A 24,657-nucleotide genomic window follows, 5' to 3' on the forward strand; every position below is an offset into this window, starting at 1 on the left:
ACAGACATACAATAACAAAAACACAGTTCCACCTTTGACTTAAATTCAGCATTTACTTTTGTATTAAGAGAAATAAGAGAATTTCAGGTTGTATATATTGTACAGTTCAGCTAAATAATTTCCCTAAGACTAGAGAATACGAAGTTTTTGAGGCACAACTGACTTTTGGCTTTGTTTTGAAGAAAGACTAGAAAAAAAGAACATTAGATGAATCCCACTGTAATGTTATTTTGAGTTTTATACCTGGTTTTCAAAAGAAATAAACAAATTCTTTAATTTAAAATTTTTATTGTGTTAAAATGCTCTTAATTTAAAATGCAGTTTAACAGATTCTTTCCCTATTGTCAAAGTTCCAGTCTGCACAAAGCATGTGAGGTCTGTGGTGTCCCTCCTCCCAGGTGAGAGAAGTTCTGTTGTTATTCCCTGGCACTGTAGCACTGATCACCTACAATAGCTGGCTACAAAGATTTTTATGGCAGTTTAAGAGCCCAGAGGACACAGCATTGCTCTCAAGACGCTAATCTTAGTCATAGGACAGAAACATTTAGATAAATACAGTCAATTTGACTTTGACCTGAAAATGCACTTCTGAAGATCAACAGCTGCAACACCTAGCCCCAGGATTTAAATCTGAACATATACTGAACATAGATCCTGTAGACTATCAAAATTAAGTGTATAGTGCCATTTCTGCTCTGGTTCTACAGTGTTTAGGCCACAGAAGTAAAAATGTCTCTCTTGGCAGTATTGCTGCCATTAGCACCAAAGCAGCTATAAACAGCAAAATTAATTTAACATAGCATTGCATACACTGGATAGATGCAAAAAAAAAATTAAAATATTTAAAAATCAAAAAAACTCACATGAAATCCGATTTCACTTGTAATCTTATTCTCCAGTGCTTATTCTCCTTCTCCAAACTTAAAATGCTCTGTTCAAAACCTAACTAAGCAGCCTCACCATATCCAAAACACGCAACTGTGAGCACTTTTCAGAGTTCATGCCTGTAATATTACCAGGAGTCAGAAGCATGCTGTCACCTATTGCTTCTCCATATAACATCGGTTTTCTAAAATATGTATAATTTTAGATCATTTCTCTAGGCCTCCTACTGATTTGTATTATATACAGCATCCAAGTTCATCTTGAAGAAGCAGTCTATTGAAGTCTCCTGTAATCATCTTATGGGTTGTTTTCTTGATACCAAAAAGACTTCAAATTTTGTTTTTATTGCCTGCAATGGAAAAATAAGTTTGAGTTTTTCATCTATTGCTCCCACCACATTAAGTAATTTCTTGTCTCCTGGGGGGCAGAAGGCCCTACACTGAAGCTCACAGGCAAGCCAGGATTTCAGACCCTGGAATAGACACTAAAATGAAACTCTCTCCTCTACCCTGCTTCCCTTGGTGTGCCCCCATGTTCTCCCCATCTGTTCCTCCATTCCACATATGCAGCCCTTTTGCATCTTACTCCGACACCTGCAGTGGTGCAAGGTACTGCCAGGGAGCAGCTCAAGAACCAGGGTGCAAAGGGGTCTGGCCGAGCCACTTCTACCCCCTGACCTGTGCAGGAGACACTTCCTGTCACCTCATCAGCAGAAACATGTGAGCTGGTGACAGAAGGAAAATGGCTCTGCTGTCTGACCTGGCACACCATCCACACCTGTCAGGTTGTAAGGATCTAGGCTGGAAAGTACACTGGGAGTGCCCCATTGATGCAGCCTCCAACATCTGCTGTGGAACAAGAGACATCATTCACCTCCCTCAGATGCAGCAGACTATGCAAGGCTCTCATACCCTCTTTGGTTAAGTTTAAGAGGTACAAAGGCTACATCAATCTCAAACTTACCTTCTTTTAAAGGTGTTTTTGGAGGAATATTTTCCTTGCTATCATGCTGGAAAGCTTTGGAAGGATCAAAACGCTTAATGCCCTGTACTGCACACAGCTGCTCCTGGAGATGTTTGTTGATTTGCTTTTCCTTGGCTAGCAATGCACGCAATTTTGAGACATCCTAGGGAAAACAAGACTTACAAGTTAGATGAAGAATGGGAAAAGAGCCTGCTTCATCATTTACTGAGGGAGCCATTTTGCCTAATGCTAAACATATAGACAGTTATTGGTGGCATTAAAACCCAACCCAAACACAAAGGTGCAAAGAAACTAGCAGCACATACAGGCATTGTGTACCACCACTAAGCAGTATGGCAGTTTGAAACTTTCAGCAGATACTTTAAGTCTAGGATACCAAAAAAAAAAACCCAAGAAAAGCCAACCAAACTAAGAGTAGAGGTACTTATTCCTGCTGATCCCTCTGTATGTTGTAAATTCAGTTAAAAATAAAATTCTTGGCATTTCTGGAGGCTTGTGATTTATTGTAATCTGCTTCATGCAGGGAATTGAAGAGCCAAGAAATAAGTAGCTTGCAGGGCTAGTCTGTAAAAATTTAGAGCAACAAAAAAGGGCAGCAAGCACATTAGTAACTTGCAGATTTCTAATATTTAATTTCACAAACCTGCTTCAGGTGAGCATTGTCTTCCTTCAGCTTCATAACATGCTTGATTTTTTGCTTCATGTTCTGGTGGCCAAGTAGCTTAGCATATGCATCACTCAGTTTATTCAGTTCTTCTTGGGCTGCCCCGTGCTCCTCCAGGAGAGCATTCTTCTCTGCTTCAAAAGCATCTAACTGTTGCTGAAATGCATTTGAACCATCTTAGAAATCTTTCAATTGAACATAACTTCTTACTGAACTGAAATCTACCAAGGAAGATTACTTTGGGAAGGGGAATAGCTGGCTCACTGCATAGTAACTTAGGAAACCACTGCAGAATAAATGCCTTAGAATGGGAAGTAGCATATTTACTTCTCAAGACTGAACTTGAGCCAAGTGCAAAGGTCTTATGTCAACAGATACTAACAACTAACAGGTACTACTTCACAACACACCTGAAAAGGCTTAACTTTGTTATGTAAATCTTCATACAGTTTACGCCAGGTCTTGATCTCTTTCTCTAAGCTAGAGGTCACATCTTCATTTATGGTTTTCCTAAAAAGCAAGAAGTAGAGGTTTGTTATGATCTTTGTTAGCTCTCAGCAGTTCTTCCCAATAAAACTTGGCTGTGCCATCATATGCAGTTCAAATTTGAGCAAGTCACCTTGATCGCTCTGCTTCAAGTTCTCTTTTCAGATCTTCAGTTTGCTCCTCAAGTTTCTCCTGAAGGTTAGTCATTTGTGCAAGGCACAACTCTTTTGTCCTCTCTGCTTCTGCTTCTGTTAATGCAAGCTTGGTCTCAACTTCTAAAAGCATCCTGAGGAAAATACCATAATTTTTTAACGAGCCCTTGATTTTTATTTTTTTTCCCACTACACTAAATCTAAAACCCACAAGTAACCATGGTTGAAAAGCTTTTTAGCAGAACTGAAATAAAGGTTTGCACAAGTGGTGCTACAAATAAAACAGTAGTACAGAAGGCAATTAAGTTTAAGATGAACATTTTTACCTTTTCCTCTAATGATGCAAAAAGTCCTTTTGAAGCAAAGAAAGGTCATGTTGCTCATTTAAGGCTGCTTAATGCCAACAGCTTTTAGCAGGGATGGTTTAGTAGTTAGGCTTTACATGGAGAGATTTGCTCAAGCAGGAACTAATCAAGACTGTTAGTGAGGATGTATACAAGATTTCAAAAACCCTACATCTAAAAGACTTGACCCCTCTTCAGCCCCAGCTGTTTGTTCCATCCCTTCCCTCCCACCTCAGCCAGGAAATAGCTCTTCAGTTTGTTTTTTAACAGCTCAAATGCCAACTGAAGACATTAAGCAGGTAGGAGGAAAGAAAGGGAAGCATCTTAAGCAGCACAGAACCATAGAGAACATGGATCACTAAACTGCTGTTAGACAGTCGGAAGCATGTCCTCAGCTACTGGCCTAACACAACTTCTTGGGGGTTATTTCTCATCAGCTGCACTGTGGTGCCTCATATTAGGCAGAGAGAGAACTTCAGTTTATATCATCACAGTGTGGCAAAACTCATGGATGATTAATTGGCATCTGCTTGTGAGCAGAATTTGAGGTGACATCATTCAGACTGGAGTGGCAGAGAGCAAGTTCTGCATTAAGTATTTGCTTGTCACCTCTGGGGATCTCATTTGCAGAGCAGCCACTGTAACTGGTATTTCTGAAACAGACAATATGCCAACATATTTCACTCAAGTATTTTCCTTTTCCTCTATGTTCCACATATAAACAAAAGTCAAAATAACTGATTGGACAGACCAGTTTCCTAATGCATATAAACTGAATAAATTTTGTCTATCAGTATTTTCAACCTTCGGCACTGGGAAAAGCAACAAACTTCAGCTTACACCAAATACTGATCTGATCTTTAGAGCATCACATGAGGTTCTAGTTAGAAAGGCAAGCCTCACTTTGCATTCTTTAGCTTAAGGTAAAGTCTGTGTAGTACCTTGCATATTCTTCATCTGCTTTGTTTTTAGTGTACTCTGCTTCTTGAAGCAACTGCAGATTCTCTTGGCCTACTTTTTTTAGGTTGGCAACTTCTTCTCGCAGAGAGGAATTCTCCAGTTTAAAACTGCAAATTTCTTCAGCTGATGTTTTCTTGTAGCTGGTATTACAGTACAAGTGAGAAAAACCTTGTTACTTCAGGCAAAATACAGATTGAAATGTTCACACTTTACAAGAGCAATACAAGCTCATGCTAGCAAGCATCAAAGATTTTATAACCCAAAGATATGGCAGTGTACAGGCATTGATAAATCTAAAGGAAAGAAAGAAACCACATCACCGCTCCATGAAGCCATATGCAGTAACATTATGACAACTTCTGTGATATAGATATTACTATATCTTGTAGGTATTCTAAAACACAAAGGACCTACTCTCTCTGAAGCTTATTTTAAGCAGCAAAGCACCTACTGTCTGTAGTTGGCATTAGCAAATATCCCACAGGATCCTTCATGGGTGACACACATACCTAGTAATGACAGTATAATTTTTTATATACTTTCTAAACCTGAATATTTTAAGGTAAAAGAATTGCAATAACTGTAGGAAACTACTTTCAATTCAGTGCAAATTTTGAGTCTGTATAAGTCTTTTTGCAAGATATTTCAGTATCAAGAACACCATCACTAGTTACAAATCTCTTTGACTCAAGACCACTGAACTCCTCCAACTGGTTACATTTTGGAAGAAATATCCAATTTTCTGAACTAGATAATGATACTGTGCCACTATACTTGCCCAGTACTCAAGAAACAAATTCTTAATGTCACCAAATACCATCACAAAATCCTCTGCTCAAATGCCATGCCAATACTAACATGTAGTTTGAAGTACCAAGGCACATAAATGAACAGTACATTTTATTGTCATCTTAAGAGATAATGCCTGTCCTACACATTAATAAAACTTAAATACCTTTCAAAGTCAGCAATAGTCTTTCCAAGTTCCTGCAGTGTATTGCTGTGCTCTTCTTGGATTTTCAATACAGCACTGCTATGCATTGCCTTGATTTGCTCCAACTCTAAATTCTTTCTGAAATAAAAATTCAGCATTGCACTCTGGAGAGAAGCATGTGTGACCACACCACCAAATGCTGTTATCAGTTACAGAAAGCTTGAAGCAGCAGCAATAAATTAATTGTGACAAACCAGTAACGTCTCACATACTAAGCACAGTCTTCACAACAGATATTACTAAGGATTTCCCCCTCCACTTATTTTCCAAGGGAGCTGTAGAATAGACTGAAGACCTGATAGTAAACTTAAGAAACAACTGGCTTGAACATGTTTGACATTGCCTTCTCCAGAACATCATGCACATATCTTACCCAGCACAGTAAGGTCAGAGCAATACAATACCAGCCTTTCAAGCAAATCCCAACTGGCTTATCTTTTGTTTCAAATTACAATAATGTAAAACACACTCAAGTTACTATTGATACTGACTCAAGTTACTAGTGCTAGTGATTAGATCTCATCACTACCAGTAATCAACAATCAGCAAGAAATAACTTCAGATCTGCTCAGACCCCTAAAACATGAATTAGGCTCAGCAGCTCTGCTTACATTACTAATTTAACATTCTTCCTCTCAAAGCTTGAATCAGAAAACTTCTTTCACAAACCTTTTCAACTCTTCTTCCATCTGTCCAAGTTCAAGACCTTGGGATTTGATTTCTTGTTCCAGTCGCTTCACCAACTTTTCAGCCTTCTTTTCCTTTGCATGCAATTTATTCAGCTCCTTCATGGTACCATTCAGCTCTTCTTCCAGAAGATGTCTCTCACTTGCTACTTCATCTTCAAACTCTAGTAACTTCTGCTGCATTGATGCAGATGACTCCTACATGCCAGATTACCACAGATTTTAAAACTACCAGTACTTTCTAGGTAGTAAAGGGTTAATTTACAGTGTTTAAGTTTCAAATCCATGACTCCCATCCCACCAGCAACGATTCTTAGCAATGATTCACACAAGCTTCTGCAGGCCAGTACCCACTTTGCCATATTAACGATAACCTAATCTGTAGAATGCACATTTTATGCATAACCAAAACAACGATTTTTAGTGCCAATCCTTGGGATTACAATCTATTTTTAGACTAGTTTATAGCCTGTATTTACCTTCTCTTGCTGCAGCTGAGACACAGCCTCCTCATGTTTCTGAAGGAGTTTTTGGTGTTCTTGTTCCACCAAATCAATTTTTCTTTTCAGGTCTTCTATTTCAGCATTCATACTTAGGAATTGTCCTTTGGCCTCAGACAACTCTTTCTCTGCATAGAAAAATTGTCAATATACCATAAATTCCCTTCTCTATCTTCAAATATCTACAATATATATTAATCATACTACTTCCATTCTGTATTTGTTCTTCCCTTGCCTAACTACCAAAAAAAAAGAAAGAAAACCCCCCACAAACCTACAACCCATCTGGAAACTTCAAAATTGGCTCAAGGTATACCACTTTAGAATAATTTTAACAGCAGGAGTGTTTGGACCAAGCAATTAGCCTTCACCAGAAGAGTAGTATGGCAGGGAAAACAACTACATGAGTTCCCCAAAGCTTTTTCCACAAACTAGTACACAGAAGGCAGCTGGTACAGAAAATTGAGTACATGTCTCAGATTGCCGAGTTGCTAGTGTTGGGAGAGAAGGAGTAAGGAGGTGAAGAAAGATCCTTCCCACATTCTCAACACTTCAGTGAATTCACTTCAGTGAATCTGAGAATAAGCTGCTAGCAGTGAATTCACACACTATTATACTGCTTCTTAGAGAAGAGTAAGGAACAACTTCTTACTGTTCACCTTTCAGATTAAAGCCACTCTTACAGTTCAGACTTAACAAATGCCAGATGTGAAGTGATTTCCCTGTTGTTAAAAACATGCCTTGATGTTTCTAGCTGAAGCTCAGAGACTTGACTTCTCATTTGGGACAAACCAGTCTAAACCGACATTTTGGAAAACACCTATTTGAGATGCTTTAAGACATGTGAGTGATCCCACATATGGAACAGTGTACAAGAACAATTACCTTTCTCTTGTTGAAGCAATTGACACCTCTCATCAAGTTCTTTCATCAGTTTACATGACTCTTCCTCTTTTACTTGGAGCATATTCCTCAGTATCTTAATATCTTGCTCTTTCTTACTCAGTGTCTCCTCCATCTGGGCAATATCTAGTTTGTATTTCTCAGCTGTTTCTGCAACACTACTGCAGAAAAAAATTCAGGCACTTGTTACCACTATATTTTGTTTATAAGCTTACACAGGAACATAAAGGAAAATGCTTAGGATTGTTTGTTTCCAAGAGGAAAGCTGCCTTCTTGAGAACAATTTGTTATTACCTGAGCTCGGTAATATATTCCAAGAGTTTTTCAGTGTCAGACTTTTCTTCAAATTTCTCTCTCTCAGTAGCAGACCTAAAACCAGACAGTTTTTATGACAGATGTATTTTTAGAAGTCCAGAGTTAAGTAATAACACATACTTTTGGCTGAAAAACTGATATTGGCTTTAAAAAGCGATTCTACCCTCTTTTTATCCCTGTTCCAGATAGTCTTCTCATTGTAGTAAAGATGCTAAGCCACGTTTCCCCACAAGCAATATGCCACCAACATAATAATGCATCAACATAATGCAGGTTTTGTAGAAAATCAGCATCTCCTCCCTTTGAGACCTGCACTACCTGCATTATTACCTTTGTGTATTTTAATTAACAGCCAAGTTCATGCTGCAGTGCCAAATGTGCTAACCTGACATTGAACATAGCTTACAAGCTCATCCCAGGTCACTATCCTCAGCAACAGGCTGCATATTAGTGTACTGTTCCTGTGCAGCATGTGGCATTTTTTTGGCAGAATAAGGTGCTGAGTTAGAACCCACTCTGTATCTACCTAGAGCTGCTGAAACCAAGAGACTCTTCAGTTGCCTTTCTTCAGAGCAGTTGTCCACATCAAAGCAGCTCTGAAGGCACCACAATGGCTCTTCAATGCACTTCTCTGGTGAACGTAAATGTGTTCATCAAATCCAAGCCAAATGCCTGGCTGCTCAATTAGGATTCCAGCTACTACTCTAATGCTTTTCTATTCTTGCTTATTCCCAACTTTGTAGTCTAAAGGGCCAGAAATACCCCATCCATATAAATGGCCTCCTCCAACCTGACCAACAATACTTTTTCTAAAGACATATGTCTTTCTTCCCCACCCCATACCCAAGAAGACCCCACCCACACCACACTGAAAAGGCTTGACATGATACAGTTTGTCTTTTGGAAAAAGGCTAAATACACTAGAGCAACAACGCTTCTAATGGTAGCATTATCAAAAAACAGCAGTTGTTAGAACTTAATTCCATGGTGTTTATTCCAGATTAAACACTGACAATGTCTGCTCCTTCTCATGTGGGAGACAGCCTCGATTTTGGTTACTACAAAGGACAAGCAGGGAAACACAGCCATCTCATGTAATTCCCTTCCTAGCACTTACAATTTTTCTTGTAACTGTGCTACTTTTCCTTTTGAATGCTCTAGATTCCTTTGCACTTCCTGCAGCTTCATTTCCATGTTTTCCTGCTTTGCCAGTGCAGTCTTAAAAAGAGAAACAACAAAATACACCATATTAACATTAAATGAGATTTAGTAAAAAAAGGCAATGTGGAAGAGACAGTGGTGAAATGAAACTTAATCATCACTCCTGTTTAATAATAGCACCAGCTACTATGCTAAATGTAATTGCAAGTATCCCTCTGTAAAGAGATCAGCCACTTGCTAAACAACTACAACCAAGAGCTTCAAACTATACTGAGGATCATTGGTTTTATTCCTGAGCAGCTTAGAATTACAGATCCTGTACAGATGGTCATACCTTTTCCTTCGCATCCCTCATATTTCTGAGCTTCATCAACTCCATGCACAGGCTGCTCATTTTCTTCTGCACACCATCTTCAGACAGCTTGTTAGAAAAGAAGATAAAACCACCAAGTGTAATTCCTTTCTCTGAATTGCTGTTCACATAACCCTTTCTAAGCATTCCCCTCCCACTCTGTGTTTAGACAGAAAGGCACAAAATCCCAAACCAGACATGCTTTACATCAAAACATGTGCTGATCAGCAAGTAAAGCTTCCTCTTGCACAGGAAGATCAATAACAAAGGCAAAGCAAAGATGCACTTATTTGTCTGAATACCTTTGACTTGAGTAGTTCATTGCTTCTTGTTAACTCCAGAAGCTGTTTTTTCAGGCATGCAACATTTGCTGAAAGAGAGGTTTTCTCCTGAACTGCAGCACTCAGTTTTGCTTCAATCTTAACAAGATCTTCATCCAGAGCCCGAAGTTTTTTATCCTGTTCTCCACGTTCTCTCACCAATGCACGAATCTAAAACATGAGGTATTTTCTTTATTTCCAACTATCATTAGTTTAGCCAAGTAAACCACAGGCATAGGTATCCAAACTGTATTTACTTTCATTCAGAATATGTATCTGCAACTCTCATTCACAGGAAGGAATCGCCACAATTCTCTGTTATTACACACCATACAATAACATTTCATCTGACTTATTTTATACCACCTAGCCAGCACAACATGTCAAAAGTAGAATAGCCTTAGCTTTAGTGGATAACAGAAGCCAGCTCTCCTCTTTGGCTGTGACAGACAAAAGGCAGAACATGACATTTGAGACACAAGGCACCAGTTAGCACATAGAAGTGTACTGATACAGTTTAGGGTGCCTCATAAGCATGAAAAGTGTGTCAATTATTAAGTAAAAAAGTTCAGCTAGAGATTATTCAATAAAACACAACCTTTTTGAGGTAGCCAACAGAGGACTCAGTTCTGTTTTTGAGAAGACAATAGTCATTCACAATCAGCAGGAATTAATGCAAATCCATTAGCTTTGTATAGCCATAATATCTGATAACCTTTCTTTTGCACAGAGCTGTTTGTAAATTACTTGTATGTTGTCTGATGCAAAAGAGGCAAATTTTACCAGCTTGCATTTTTTATTACTGTAAGGGGGAGGAGACATGACAGGATTTCACTCACACAATGGATTCCTACCTCCTTCTCCAGTGTCTTCTGTTTCTTTTTCTCTTTCATAAGCATAACATCTTTTCTAGTCTTCACAATCCCATTAGCCGGCTTTGGAAGAGAGACGTGTTAGAAATCACTAGCTTCAGAGTAGCTGAACACAATTAAATACAAGTGTGACTGCTACACATAGACAATAATACAAAGATACACAACAAATGAAGAGCAAACCTTTCTCCCAGACAGGGCAGAAAAGTATCAGGTTAGGATGGGGTTTACCCTTATACTTTCTCATCAGCATTACTCTGAAGGGACAGCTCATAACCACAGGGACAGGAAGATTAAGAAGTTGGAAACTACAGCCTCCCTAAGCTTCATAAAAACATTTTAATATCTTCACCTCAGGTCTGTTTGTAGAATTGCATGCTGCATCATCAATACTAATGAACCTAATTGCACATCAGGGCAAACATTTTTCAGCCTGTTAAGCTATTAATCTTAAAATCCATATCCTTGTATAGAACATTTAGAACCTGTATATGCAGTACCATCCTCTTTCACCACCAGGTTTCCACTCTGCCTTGCCCAGCCCCTGAGAGCAGGAACAACATCTCCTTGAAAAGGAGTCAAACCGTAATTACACGGTAATCAAGAGGAAAAGAAATCCCAAGAGTGTAGCACCAAAAATAACGAGCTGCTCAGTACTCCCAAGTTAATGATCACAATTCCCAAGGATGCAGCGATTTCAGCAATTTTTCCTGCGTAGGTCTTAAGGAGTGCAGATAAAACAATGTATTCCATAGCTCATTAACAACAATTGCACAAAGAGGTTGCATTGTTTAAGCAGTCAGAAAGATTTAGCTGGGATTTAACAGCACTACAGACACCACAGCAGAGTCTTACTGTTGATCCAAGAGATGTGAGTCTCCTTGCAATTACTGGGGTGGGTGCACTCTTCTCACTGCTCAGATTTGTCTCATCTGCAGAAGGAAGTAGAAGGGAATGGTGAAGGAAGAGGGTGTGCATGCACACAGGGAGGCAAATGTAACCAAACTACACGAGGTTAATTGACTGTGTGCAAAAGACAACATTCCACCTGGTTGTTAGACTACCAGCTACTTTTTTACTGCAGACATCCAGTTCAATATTAGTCATGTGGGCATTTGACAAAGTTTAGAGAGAAAGACTACCATGTGACACAATTTTGGTATTTCCACTTCTGCCAAGTTTCCCAGCCATGATCCAAATCTATAATGTCAGTTTTGAAATTAGGGATGGCTTTAAATATTAAAAATACACTAAAATATCTCTAAACCCTAGGTAAATACGTAGTTTATTAGACCTCCAGAGGCCCCTCCTAATTAGAAATCACATATAAAGCTATTTTTGGAAGAGTCCCATAGATGTCTTAACAGCTGCTCCTTTGAGCTGGAAGGCAGGCAGTGAGGCTCTGCAACAGAAACCAGTTTTAGAACAGCAGAGCAGTAACAGCACTAACAATTGCATAATCCAACGATATCTTATCATTGTGTTCTGTGCAAATTTTACTTACCCTTCTGTTTCCTAAGCCCTTGGCGTGCTTCAGAGGATAGCAAACTTCCCGCTCCATCTGATGGCTTAAGGTTACCAGATCCTTGCAGGGGCGTACGTGCTAAAAATGAGATTTTTTTCAGAATAGCAAAGAACAACGAAGGCAAATGACAGGGTTTTCAGCTTTGATGAGTTGAGGCTGGTAACACATCGAGGGTAAATCTACAACCAAAATCTCACTGTGAGACTCGTACATCAGAAAACGCTCTCGCCAGCAGTGCCTCAGCAGAGACAAGCTCTGCACGCTCCTCTTACAGCGCTGTACTACCGAACCAGAGGCCAGCAAGGCTTGGCACCGCTTTAGTTAATACGCACATTACACACGTTCACTGCTGTGTTTGGCATGCCAGGGCTAGACATGAAGTCGCGACCTTCTGCCTTAGAAGGGGACCCCTGCGAGAACCCTCAGGCACCGCGCTCCAGGCGGCTCCTCACAGGCAGGGACGCCCCGAGGCCGGTCCCCGCCGCCCCTTCAGGCCGCCCCGTCCCTCTCCTCACGTACCGGCGCTCCCGTCGCTGTGGAGGTGGCGGCGGAGCGGCGCGCGCGCGGACGCCATGACAGCGCTGGGACCCCGCGGCCCGGCGTTCAAAGGGGCCAACGGCCGCAGCGCGCGCCGACCAGCCAATCAGCTGCCGCCGCCCCGCCCGCCTCGGCCAATCGGGACGGCCGGAGCGGGGCACGCGCGCTGCGGGCCCGGCGAAGGGGCGTGGCCGGCGGTGCGCGTGCGCGGGGCGGGCGCTGCCGGCGGGACGGGGAGCGGGGCCGGGAGCGCGGGGCCGCGCGGTGCGGGGCGGTGCGGGGCGGTGCGGGGCTCGCTGTCCCGCTGCTCACTGCGCGGGGCTCTCTGCGCATCGCGGAGCTGAGCGCTGCCGCCGTGTCCCATGTCGGCTCCGTTCGAGGAGCGCAGCGGGGTGGTGCCCTGCGGGACGCCCTGGGGCCGCTGGTACCAGACGCTGGAGGAGGTGTTCATCGAGGTGCGCGTCCCGCCGGGCACCCGCGCCAAGGACGTGCGCTGCAGCCTGCGGAGCCGGCACATCTCCCTGGCCGTGGGCGGGCAGGAGCTGCTGCAGGTACCGCGGGGGGAGCGGCCTGCGGCCCGTCCGGCGCGTAGGCCGCGGGGCGCGGGGACACGGCTCAGCTGGGTTGTTAAAATACCTCAGAACATCGAGGCCAGCCTGGGACCCACCGCTGGGTCAGCCGGCCCTGGGCTTTCCTTAAACACCTCCAGGGACTGACTCCGCCGCCGGTCTGCGCGGCCCGATCCGATGTGCAGTCACTCTGTGACATTTCTTCCAACCCAGACCTGCCCTGGCGCTGCTTAGGCTGTGTCCTCATGTGCTGTCATTAGTCGCCTGGGAGAAGGTTTGCACACCTGTGCCCTGTGGTGCCTCTCTGTTCTTTATCCCGGGTTTGCTACATTAAAAATGACATTCATTTGAAAGAGTTTTGTTCAGTATCTGGAGGTTTTACAGATGGTGCTTGTCCTCCAGTACATGGAAAGACAACTAGAGAGGGGCTTCTTACAAGGCCATGTAGTGATGGGACAAGGAGGAAAAGCTTTAAACTGTCAGAAGACAATTTTATATTGGATATTGGGAAGAAATTCTGTGCTGTGAGGGTGGGGAGGCCCTGACACAGGGTGCCCAGAGAAGCTGTGGATGCCCCATCCCTGGAAGTGTTCAAGGCCAGGTTGGATGGGGCTTGGAGCAGCCTGGGGCAGTGGAAGGTGTCCCTGCCCATGGCAAGCAGCAGGAATTAGATGAACTTTAAGATCCCTTTCAGTCCAGTCCATTCTGTGATTCTATGAAAAATAAAAATACAAACTCACATGGATTTTAATGTGAATGTGGACAGCATTTCAGTGCACAACTTCAATTGCTCCAGAAAGCAAAAAAAGAACTCAGAAAACAGAACAAAAAAACCCAACAACAACAACAAAAAAAACCCAAAAACAAACAAACAACCCCCAAAAAAACAGCCTAAAGATAGTTTTACTTTCACATTTATAATGAGCTGCTCATAAAACCTGTGCCCTGCACCAGAGCTAGATGTCACTCCTGGCAAAAACACTTGCATTTTCATGACAAGATTATTAAAAATTACATTACCTGCTGAGAAATACAAGCCATTTCAATGACTCCAGATACTGAAACAAAGTATTAAATGCTTCAGTTAAAAAAATAATTGCATAATAAACAATAATTCTTTGACAGGCTACATGCAGATGTATACTTCTAGGGCCAGATCACTATCCATTTTCAGCAGAATACAAGGTGGTTAAGTTGTGAATAAAACTTTATAACAATGTGAACTAGATGCTGAAGAGGATTTACTGATTTGTAATATTGTCCCTGTCTTTTGCAGGGTAAACTTTTTGATTCTACAGTAACTGATGAAGGAACGTGGACCTTAGGTAATAACCAACATGTGAAGTGACATTATAAAGACAGTAAAACTTTCCAGTAGACACTGCAGAATAATTTAGCCCCTCTTTATTAATGGGAAAGATTACTTCCTTCCCATAGCTTTGTAAAAAGGCAGTCATTATTGCTGGATTAAGGAATTGAGGTATTACAAAAGCACTTGAGACTAAGGTTAATGAGATGCCACATCCTGGAAGGCCCTCATCGATGGGTTGCAAACATTTCCATATAGTGAGAAGTTTTTTGCAAACCTTCATTTAAAGGTAAACAGTTATGTGGTACAGCTATGTGGTCTATGACTCTCCATAATTACTACCTTTTATGCATTACATTTTCTTGAGTGACAAAAGTGACAATATCTGCAGTCCAAGAGAAACAGAAAAAAAATTTTAAATCACACTAAGGTTTCTACATATAATGAGGAAAAAAGAATATTAGGCCATTATATCATAAATACTGTTAAGTATTCTGAATATCTTGGGGTTTGGTAATCATATTTGTGGACTGTGCCTCTCAGTGTTTTCCTATGAAGGATTTTCTTTTCCATTCAATATTTATATTAAATATTTATTGATAATTTAGTAGTTTAAGGCACTAAAATTAAAAGTATTAATACACATTGTGAAGTGAAGCCCAGTCTCTTTCAGTACACAAATTGTCTTCAAAATACACTTCTAATGCTGTATTTATTCACTTCAGTAGAACTAAACACTTGCACATTTACTCTGAAACATTCTTCCAATATATTCTCTGTGCCATGTACACTATTTAAATAATCATCTGGTCATGTGTTGCTAAAACTTAGTTCTGGCTTTTGTTGGTAATAACTCTTTGTAAAACCTGACCTTAAATTTTTCATTATTGCCTTAGCAGAGTTGTCTGTATTAATAGATTAAATCTTTGTTGTCAACATCTCCAAGAGGTTACTTTATGTTTGCATAGAAATAGTCATGAACTGTGTTTAATCCCTTGAAACAGCTTCAGCATCTTACAGGCCAGAAGGGGAGAGATGAGAGTATAGGCTCTCTTTGCTTCAGCCTTTTCTCTCTTGTTAATGTTGATTTATTTATCAAGAACTAGGTTGGCACTGGCATTAAGAATTTAAATAACTTCACTTCTTGTGCTTATTAATGATGAATTCACCAAACCAAGAAAAGAACCAGCACGTAGGACTGAGTTTAAAGGTTTTTCTATGTGTTTTCATTCAACAGAAGACAGGCAGCTGATAAGAATTGTTCTAATGAAGACAAATAGAGATGCTGGAAATTGTTGGACATCTCTGTTAGAAAATGAATATGCTGCTGATCCTTGGGTACAGGACCAGATGCAAAGGAAACTTACACTGGAGAGATTCCAAAGAGAAGTAAGTTAAAGCATCATAATTACTCCTTATATGTTTTGTTAGCACACAGAGGTTATGGCCAGGAAAGCTGAACAAATACCATGGAATATATGCTTTAGTTCAATATCCATAAAATGCTTATAAGGTTTTATCACTGTGCTTTGAAGAGATTATTCTGTCTGCACTTTGCCTGCAGGGTTTCTGGTAAGTTCAGGTGAGTTTGGAGGTGCTGTTCCTGTTTTAGTAATTGTATCTTCCTAACAACTTTTCACTTGTTAGGCTACACACAACTTCTGTTATGATCTAGAATTATGACATAGCTGTATTTACAATTTGATCATCAAATTGTACTGGATATGCTTTTTTATAATGTAAGATGGAGTGGAATAGTTGGCTGGAAAAGATGATGTTCCTTGTGTTTTCACTAAAATTGCCGGAATTGTTTTGCTATACCTTTGGCACACAACTATTCCTGTACATGTCTGCAGAGGTGTAGAATTACATTTTACATACCAGCTGAATCAGCAGGCTATGTATACTGCAGCAGAGAAAAGCAGTTTTATGAACCCCGTCATCCATCAGAGCACATACTTAGATTTTCAAAAGGCAGTTTCAAAGGACACCAAAAGCCAGATCTCTTTCTTGAATTTTCCTTAATATTTCTTTTCTGGGAGGTCTGACTACTTGCTAAGTCAAGAACAGCATTACAAAGTCACTTCAGCAGTAGGCAACCAAACTATGACAAGTCAAAGTTTGTTGATGCATTTTCCAAGAACTTCAGTGCTGTGATAAATGTATGACAAGTTGATCGTTATATGTTCTTGTTCCAATGACAGAATATTAACAAAAAGCAATTTAGGAGATTTTTTTGTGGGTTGTCTGGGTTTTTTTAAAGCATTTTTATTCTAAATAATTTACTTACTAAACTATTTTTAATTTTACTTCCATCAGAACCCTGGGTTTGACTTCAGTGGGGCAGAAATTTCTGGGAACTACAGCAAAGGAGGACCAGACTTTTCTAGTCTTGAAAAGTGAACTTTTTATACGTGATCCTTTAGAGAAATTACATGTTACAGTTAAGGACTGGAATCATGTAACTGTTGAAGACTTCAGTGATCTCTTCAATGGACTGTTGTCAAAAGTAATTACTTCAGTGAAGAGAAAGAAGATCTTTTCCAGCAGAATGAAGACAAAGTGTTACCAGCTGATTTATAAGCTGTGATAACTTTATGATACTAAGGCAAAACTATAGACAAAGGTGTACATAAAAAAGTAACATCTTTGAGCAGAATGTTTGGTTTGGGTGTTTTTTTCTTTTTAGAAACACCACAAAGTAAAGTAAACAAATCAGTTATAAATCTACCACTTGTCTTAATGCAAGGATATCTTCTTATTCTTGCTTATCCACACTTGGGAAAGAATCCCCATGCACCAGACTGGGGCTGATCTGCTGGAGGGCAGCTCTGTTCAGTATTTTTATTGACCACATTGATAAGGGTGTTGAGTCTTTCATTAGTAAATCTACAGATGACACTAAGCTGGGAGCGTGTGTCCATCTGTTGGAAGGTAGGAGGGCTCTGCAGGGAGACCTGGAATGGTTGGACGGATGGGCAGAGTCCAGTAAGATAAAGTTTAATAAATCCAAGTGCCAAGTTCTGCATTTTGGCCACAAGTAAGTCCCTGCAACATTACAGGCTGGGAATGGTGTGCCCAGCAGAAAGGGACCCACGGCAACTGGTCAGCAGTGCCCTGGTGGCCAAGAAGCTGTATGAGGAATGGTGTGGCCAGCAGGAGCAGGGAGGTCATTCTCCTCCTGTACTTGGCACTGGTGAGGGCACACCTCAAGTGCAGTGTCCAGTTCCAGCCCCTCAGTTTGGGAAGGATGTTGAGACACTCGAGTGCATCCAGAGGAGGCAACAAGGCTGGTGAGGGGCTTGGAACACCAGCCCTGTGGGGAAAGACTGAGGGAGCTGGGGGTGTTCAGCCTGGAGAAAAGGAGACTCAGGGGTGACCTCATCACTCTTCAACTCCCTGAAAGGTGGCTGTGGTCAGGTGGGGTTGGGTCTCTTTCTTCAGGCAGCACTACAGAAGCAGAGGACACAGTCTCAAGCTGCATCAAGGGAAACATAAGTTGGATATTAGGAAAAAGTTTTTCACTGAAAGAGTGCTAAAGTTCTGGAATGGCCTGCCCAGGGAGTCACCATCCCTGGACGTGTTTAAAAGACTGGATGTGTTACTCTGTACCACGGTCTAGTTGAGGTGTTCGGGCATGGGTTGGACTCAATATTATCTTGAAGGTCTCTTCCAACCTAGTGATTCTGTGATGCCTGTGTTGCACCTGGACATGAGGAAGAAGTTCTTTCCTGTGCAGAGACTGTGCATAGCAACAGGTTTCCCTGAGTTGGTCTGGAGTCTGCCTTACTGGAGTTCATCAAGAATGTCTGGATGAATCAGTGATGTGCTCTGGGATGAGACTGCTTGAGCAATGAGGTGGGAACAGCTGATCCCACCCATGGTGCCTTCCAACCTGACCTATTCTGCGATTCATTGCTGAAGAACAGATATTGTAAGATATTTACCATTTTCTCATGTGGTTGTCTAGTTGTCCCCTTGCAGCCTCAACCTCTTATAAAAATAAATTGGGGGAAAAAAATCTGCATTATGTCTTACCTCCTGCCTGGAAATTTTTCTCCAGGTACTGTTCAGGTATAAGTCACATTTATAGGCTTCCTACTAAGATGTTTCATAACATACATACGGAAAAAAGCTACTTAGTTAAGCTCATTTCAGTGTTTAATTTAAAGGTACATATCTTGAGACAGGACAATTAGAATTGCACATTGCATCCTCTCCCAGTAGCCTGACCACACCTTTGAATAACTGCACAGGTCAGCACAATGTCCAGGCAGCACTGACAGGTGTGATAGCCAGTTACACATTTTGCAGTGCAGTCATTCCCACAAGCTCATGAGAAGACTTGATTTGTCCAGTAGACAACTTTGGTATGGTATCTTCTGTGAAAGCTTTAACTAGTTAGAAAGAATGGTTTCCACCTCAGCTGGTAGCATTACAGGCAAGGGTTGGCTGGCCAACATCTCATCCCACACTCTGATCTCTCCTTCTCCACTCCATCAGTCCATATGACAATCCAGTTTAACAGCCTATTGCCAACAGCCTCTGTCCCACAGTGGGAATTCAAGTCCCCACAGCAGAATTCAAGAGGACATTAGCAACACTCTCCCAGAACCTCTTTTTATCTAACATACAGTAATACATTCTTATTACTCACTTCCTTGGTAGCACTAGAAGCACTAATACCTCAAATATTGACCTGGTCTTCAGAACAAACAGTTGTGTTTTCATGAAGAGATTCATGTTTTATTTAAGAGATTAGAGTTGAAGCAATCTTCAGTGTTTCTCATCTGGATTACTCCTACACAGAGGCCACGGGGAGAACTAGCCCTGCTCCTATTGTACCTGTAACAATGTGCCTGTTCAGTATCAGCATGTACCTCTAGTACAGGAAAACTGGAAAACTAATGTCAGATTTAGGGCATGAAAGGGTTACATGTGACCCAGTTCTTTCCCTTAGTCATTCATTAAAAAACTTCACATCACCAAGTTTTTACACTTAATGAGAGTGGCATCAGTAAACTACAGCTCCTACAAAATACTGCAGTGAGACTAGTGACTGTGTTTCCTAAAGGAACACAGTAAAGTTTCTCTTTTCTCCTGCTCTACCTACTCAACACATTCAGTGGGTATCACAGGCTAATGTTTAATGTGTCTGTGGTAGAAGGCCAGTGCCCATCCTGGCAGGAACACGTGGACACAAGGTACTGCCCAAACAACACACCAGGTGAGCTGGCAGGCATTTGCTGTTGTCGTCCAGTTGGATTAGTCTTTCTTTTCTTAACACACTGCAGCACTGCACTACTGCCTATCTGATTTTCCTAGTATTGCATAATCCTTAGAAAGTGAACCAGGTTTTAAAAATTAATACCTAGTTCAGCACCTGCAGTTACCGTAAACCAAGGTTAGATTAAACAAGATGCTCTACAAACTCTAAGACGTTAAAATTCCTTGTATTGGGATTCTGTTATTTCACTGACTAGTGAACAGTCTACCAAGTAAGACTGAAAACTGACACCACATACTGTTGAATTCATCATGAAAAGAACTGGTATTTGCTGGAAGGATCTTTAGTCTGAAATGTTACATGTTCTTTCCATGAGTTGAGTTCTTCATTATTAAGATCAGGGTTCAGACTGTTTCTCAAATATTTGTGTGCCTGTTGACGAGGTCACAGGATGGTCTTCCCATTTTATTGTACTCCTGTAAAAAAACAAGCAAACCAATCAACTGAAGTGCTTTCTACAAGAGCCAAACAAACCATGAGATCTTAATACAGCAAGACAACAGCACGATGGCTGTTCTAGAAAAATGTGTAGCCTCTGGAAGTAAAGTCTAAGTAAGGAAGTTTACTATTTTTACAGAGTAGAACAACATTAACAGGAATAACTGAATTACATATTTTAGCTTTCACTAAGCAGTTATACAAGTGAAACTGTATAAAACTGTCTGTTTTAAGTGGCTTAAGTGAACAATTACAAGAAACTCATTCTAGCAGGCTGGTTTTCTGTTTGGGATAGGAGCAAGGCAAAGGTTTTTTCCCTTTATGCAAGCTTTACTCCACATTTTAGTGTGATTGTGGTCCCAGTGTATATAGAACATTTCTGCTACCACGACACACATCAGTTCTTTCTCCAGTGCTCATACATTAATTAGGTTGTCACTTCTTTAGGTACAGCACTGGTTTAAGCATGAACATGAGAACAGGCCAACTACACTTCTGTTAGTTGATTCCAGGAGGTAACCTGTATGGACACTGGAGATAGTTTACAGCTAATTTTACTTCTACATTATCAAAAGTTGATTTTGCAAGGACTTACCTATTATGAGGTGGTCTCTGGAATGGTGGGAAGGTGTGTTATTCTGTAGTAGCTGTGTTTAAGCTGCCGAGCTGTACGTCCGGATACAATCCATTTTAATTTCTGCACATTTGGTTTGGAACACTTGCTTGAGGAATATTCTGTAAGGCACTTTAACACTAGCTCCTTCCAGAAGGTCAATTCTCTGTTGCTTATCTACATAACAAGACATAATGTCCTATGTTAACAACTAGCTGAATCTTTACTTTTTCCATGTACTTTCAGCTTCTTCAACAGGATAGGCAGCCAAATATCTCAGGCCAAATGAAAAAACCCAACAAAACATTACAACAAAACCACAAAAGAAACCAATATTCCAATGCACCTGTTCCTTCCCCACTGTGTAGACCTTTCCATGCATTTTCTTCCAACCTTCCCTGAAATTTTATCTGCACATACCTTGGAATGTAACTGTAGAAATTCCAATGCCTCTGTCAACTCCAGCAGTTTTTGTTCTTCTATCTCTAGTGCCAAAATAGACAGTGCCAAGACAGAAGGCTGGAGAGAGAAGATGTTTTTAAACACTGCTTTGTTCAGTTTCAGCTGTTTAATTTTCTTTGAATTTTTAAGATGTTTACCTTGGCTTTAGAAAACATGATTCTGCAGTGACAGGCCTTAAGCTGGGTCTCAAGTCTCTCAAAATTAAGGTATTTTCTCCTGTAATAAAAACAGATGAGTGAATCTAGAGGAATGAAAGCTTGATCAAGGGAGCATCACTCTGGGAAACTCAAGAGAAGTAGCAAGAATGTTCATTATCTAAACAAAGTCTTCATTTGTCCCAGAACTTCTGGGGTTACATTCAAACAGGTGTTCAGTCTTGGCAGTCCCAATGCCAAAAATAAATCTTGTGTTACACTGGGGAAGAGTTGCATTACCAAAGCAGGCTTAACAAGGAATTTCAGTCCTTACTAGCAAAAGGAATCTTTTCTAAACCAGATTTTGCAATCTTTACAATGAGGCAATACTTCACTACAGCATAAGCAGAGATTTATTATACCATCATTATTGAGCAAGTTTGGTTTTCAACTCAGAGAAGCAATATTCCATTTAGGCAAGCAATATTTAAAATTTCAATAATATAAAATCACAGATGCTCACATTTATGACTATTACCAGTAGGGGAGAAAGTTTGTGGGACTTTTAAAGTATAGAAAGGCTAATTACCCAAGAAATTTCTCTGCTTACTTTTCTACATTCTGTATTTTCTGGTCTTAGGCAGTTATAGCAAAATCAGGATCAGCTATTGTACCTTTCACAGCTTAAATTCTCATGAATGAATGAATGATAGAGCTGTAGAAACTGGAAGGTGGTTACAGCTTTGACTTTCCAACACAATTTCTCCAATATGATTTTCTCCATTCTCATCATATCAGAAACAGTGAACCTATACTGGCTTATTCGAATTAAGTCAGTGGCTAAGGGCACGTTTCTCTCTTCTTCTGATGCCTTCACAGCCAAGTAGAAGCAGCTGAGTCCAACGCAGCCCAAGTGTTTAGGCTGTACCTAAAGAAAAGTGAATTGTTATTTTCAAAGAAGAAAGCCTCTGATCAGCTATTACAACATGCAAGTATCTAACTGTAAGCACCAATCTATTTCATCAAATAATTATGGGGGATGAGGGGTTGTTTTGTTTTTTGGAGATTGAAAACTTAGTCTTTTATTGTACATTATTATCTTTGTTTAAGCAAATGGAAAAACAGTTACATACCATAAATTGCATCTCATTCATCTAAAAAGCAAGACTGCAGAGCAATTTTGATTGAGGCAGAACTGACTTGTTAATAAGGTTCTAAAATAGCCTAATATGAAGCTTTTAGGACTTAAAGTGTTGTAGATATTAGGGGTGATAGTAAAAAATTGGGGGTTTCTAACTCTATTGTAAGTATATATACACACACATACATGTATATATAAATGGTCTTATTTTATTCCATAGACAATGTAGTCCTGATTTTTTCTGCTTCATCTGGATTCACAAGTCTTTTAAATCATCATTTTCCCATCCATTCCATCTAGCTTTCCCATTTTTGTTTGCACACACAAGGAAAACAAGCTTTTGTTCTTGTCCAAACTGTACAGCGGTAATCCTGTCTTGTTAAGACAACTTAAAACAACTCAGGTCAGCATGCCACATCTGCACGGGAGAATGCAGTGCTAATGTTTGACCAGATTTTAAGTTTTCAACAGCATTTTGATATATACAATGCTGACTGATAGGGTTGAAAAGGCAGTTAAATGAGAAGTAATTTAACATGTTTTTGTATCTATGCAACAGGAGAGGCAATCTTTCTTGGCCTAAGCCATTAACACCTCCTGTTTCCCATCCCATCGACATCCTTTAGTTTCTCCTTCTCTAGAGAAAACACCTTTCTTAACAATACCAAAAATTGAACGGAGAACACAATTTTTTAGCTCCGCACAATCAAGAACGTCTGGAAGCAACTTAACCTTTATCTAAACCCAAGACATTCTAGCTTCGACTAGGAACTAGGCTGAGCTTATACTTTAAAATGCCTTACCTTCATTTTCGACAAAAACCTATCTAAGAAATTCACAGCTAGCGAGAAGGTCTCAGTGTGGAAGCCAAAGAACTGAGTTAAGCTGAGGAGATCTTTCACCTCGAAGTCCCGCAGCCGTGCGGTCATTCGCAGGCCATTGTCGTGGGCAGCCTCGAGCAGCCGGAGGCCGGCGGCGCGGGGCTGAGCCCGCAGCTCCTGCTCCAGCATCGCGGGCAGCTCCAGCGCCGGGTCCCGAGCCGCGCCGCTCGCCAGGGTATCGATCATCTGCCGCGAGAGACAGCGTCAGCCAGACAACCAGAACGCGGCAAAGCCACCCAAGCTCCCAGACTGTGCGGCCAGGACGCGGCAGCCGGGCACAGGCACGGAGCGCCCGGGGCACCCAGGGCACCCAGGGCACCCCCGGGGTACCCCCGGGGCACCCAGGGCATCCCCGGGGCACCCGGGGCACCCCCGGGGCACCCAGGGCATCCCCGGGGCACCCAGGGCATCCCCGGGGCACCCAGGGCATCCTCGGGGCACCCCCGGGGCACCCAGGGCATCCCCGGGGCACCCCCGGGGCACCCAGGGCATCCCCGGGGCACCCCCGGGGCACCCAGGGCATCCCCGGGGCACCCCCGGGGCACCCAGGGCATCCCCGGGGCACCGCGGCCCCGCGGCGGGCGGCGCCTCCCGGGACATGCCCGGGCCTGCCCCTCGCTGCCGCGGGGCTCTGCCGGAGGACGAGCGACCTGCGCGCTCCGCCGGGGGATGGACGGACAGAGGGACAACGCTCACCCCACGGAAGGGACGGGACGGACACGGCACGGGGACGCCAAACGCGCAGCCGGCGGGACGGGAGCCCGCCGCGCGCCCTTACCTTGTCTGTGCGACCCCGCTCCCTGCCCGGGAGGGGCCGGGGGGGCCGGAGCGGGCCCGGAGTGCCCGCAGTGCCCGGAGTGTCCGCAGTGTCCGGGGTGCCCGCAGTGTTCGGAGTGTCCGCAGTGTCCGGGGTGCCCGCAGTGTCCGCGGCGGGGCCGGGCGGTCACTGCCGGGCACAGCCGCGCACCCCGCGCCGCCGCCCCGCCCGCGCAGTGGCGCCCTCTGGCGGCCCCGCCGCGCCGGGCCCCGCCCCCCCAGCCGGCCCCGCCTGCGGCGGGCGCGCGCGCGCGCTCCCCGAGCCCCTCGGCCGGAGCGGCGGCCCCGGCACCGAGGGACCGGCCGGGCAACGGGGGACCGGCCGGGCAATGAGGGACCGGCTGGGCACCGAGGGACCGGCCGGGCA

At 42.4% G+C, this 24,657-nt stretch overlaps 3 protein-coding genes across 3 annotated transcripts; 1 reads left to right on the plus strand and 2 right to left on the minus strand.

The window, feature by feature from the left end:
• Nucleotides 1-33: 33 nt before the first annotated feature.
• HMMR (hyaluronan mediated motility receptor) lies at nt 34-12,701 on the minus strand. The gene is made up of 18 exons (XM_021549442.4): nt 12,623-12,701; nt 12,083-12,181; nt 11,434-11,510; nt 10,561-10,641; nt 9,689-9,877; nt 9,369-9,455; nt 8,991-9,091; nt 7,853-7,927; nt 7,541-7,719; nt 6,635-6,783; nt 6,139-6,353; nt 5,431-5,547; nt 4,457-4,615; nt 3,153-3,305; nt 2,944-3,043; nt 2,513-2,689; nt 1,849-2,011; nt 34-1,234 (listed from the first exon to the last, which is right to left on the minus strand). Exons 1-18 carry the CDS (start codon nt 12,675-12,677, stop codon nt 1,215-1,217), a joined length of 2,196 nt encoding a protein of 731 aa, XP_021405117.3. The 5' UTR covers nt 12,678-12,701; the 3' UTR covers nt 34-1,214.
• A 178-nt stretch (nt 12,702-12,879) lies between these two features.
• NUDCD2 (NudC domain containing 2) lies at nt 12,880-17,177 on the plus strand. The gene is made up of 4 exons (XM_021549454.3): nt 12,880-13,191; nt 14,486-14,534; nt 15,756-15,907; nt 16,838-17,177. The coding sequence occupies exons 1-4, from the start codon at nt 13,003-13,005 to the stop codon at nt 16,919-16,921; spliced, it is 474 nt and encodes a 157-aa protein (XP_021405129.1). The 5' UTR covers nt 12,880-13,002; the 3' UTR covers nt 16,922-17,177.
• A 1,480-nt stretch (nt 17,178-18,657) lies between these two features.
• On the minus strand, nt 18,658-24,452 carry CCNG1 (cyclin G1). The gene is made up of 7 exons (XM_021549453.3): nt 24,253-24,452; nt 23,397-23,660; nt 22,127-22,380; nt 21,456-21,534; nt 21,277-21,375; nt 20,839-21,033; nt 18,658-20,221 (listed from the first exon to the last, which is right to left on the minus strand). Exons 2-6 carry the CDS (start codon nt 23,658-23,660, stop codon nt 20,842-20,844), a joined length of 888 nt encoding a protein of 295 aa, XP_021405128.1. The 5' UTR covers nt 24,253-24,452; the 3' UTR covers nt 18,658-20,221; nt 20,839-20,841.
• Between the last annotated feature and the right edge of the window lie 205 nt (nt 24,453-24,657).

The sequence above is a fragment of the Lonchura striata genome, chromosome 13 (assembly GCF_050655825.1).
Source record: "Lonchura striata isolate lonStrDom1 chromosome 13, ASM5065582v1, whole genome shotgun sequence".
Taxonomy (NCBI): domain Eukaryota; kingdom Metazoa; phylum Chordata; class Aves; order Passeriformes; family Estrildidae; genus Lonchura; species Lonchura striata.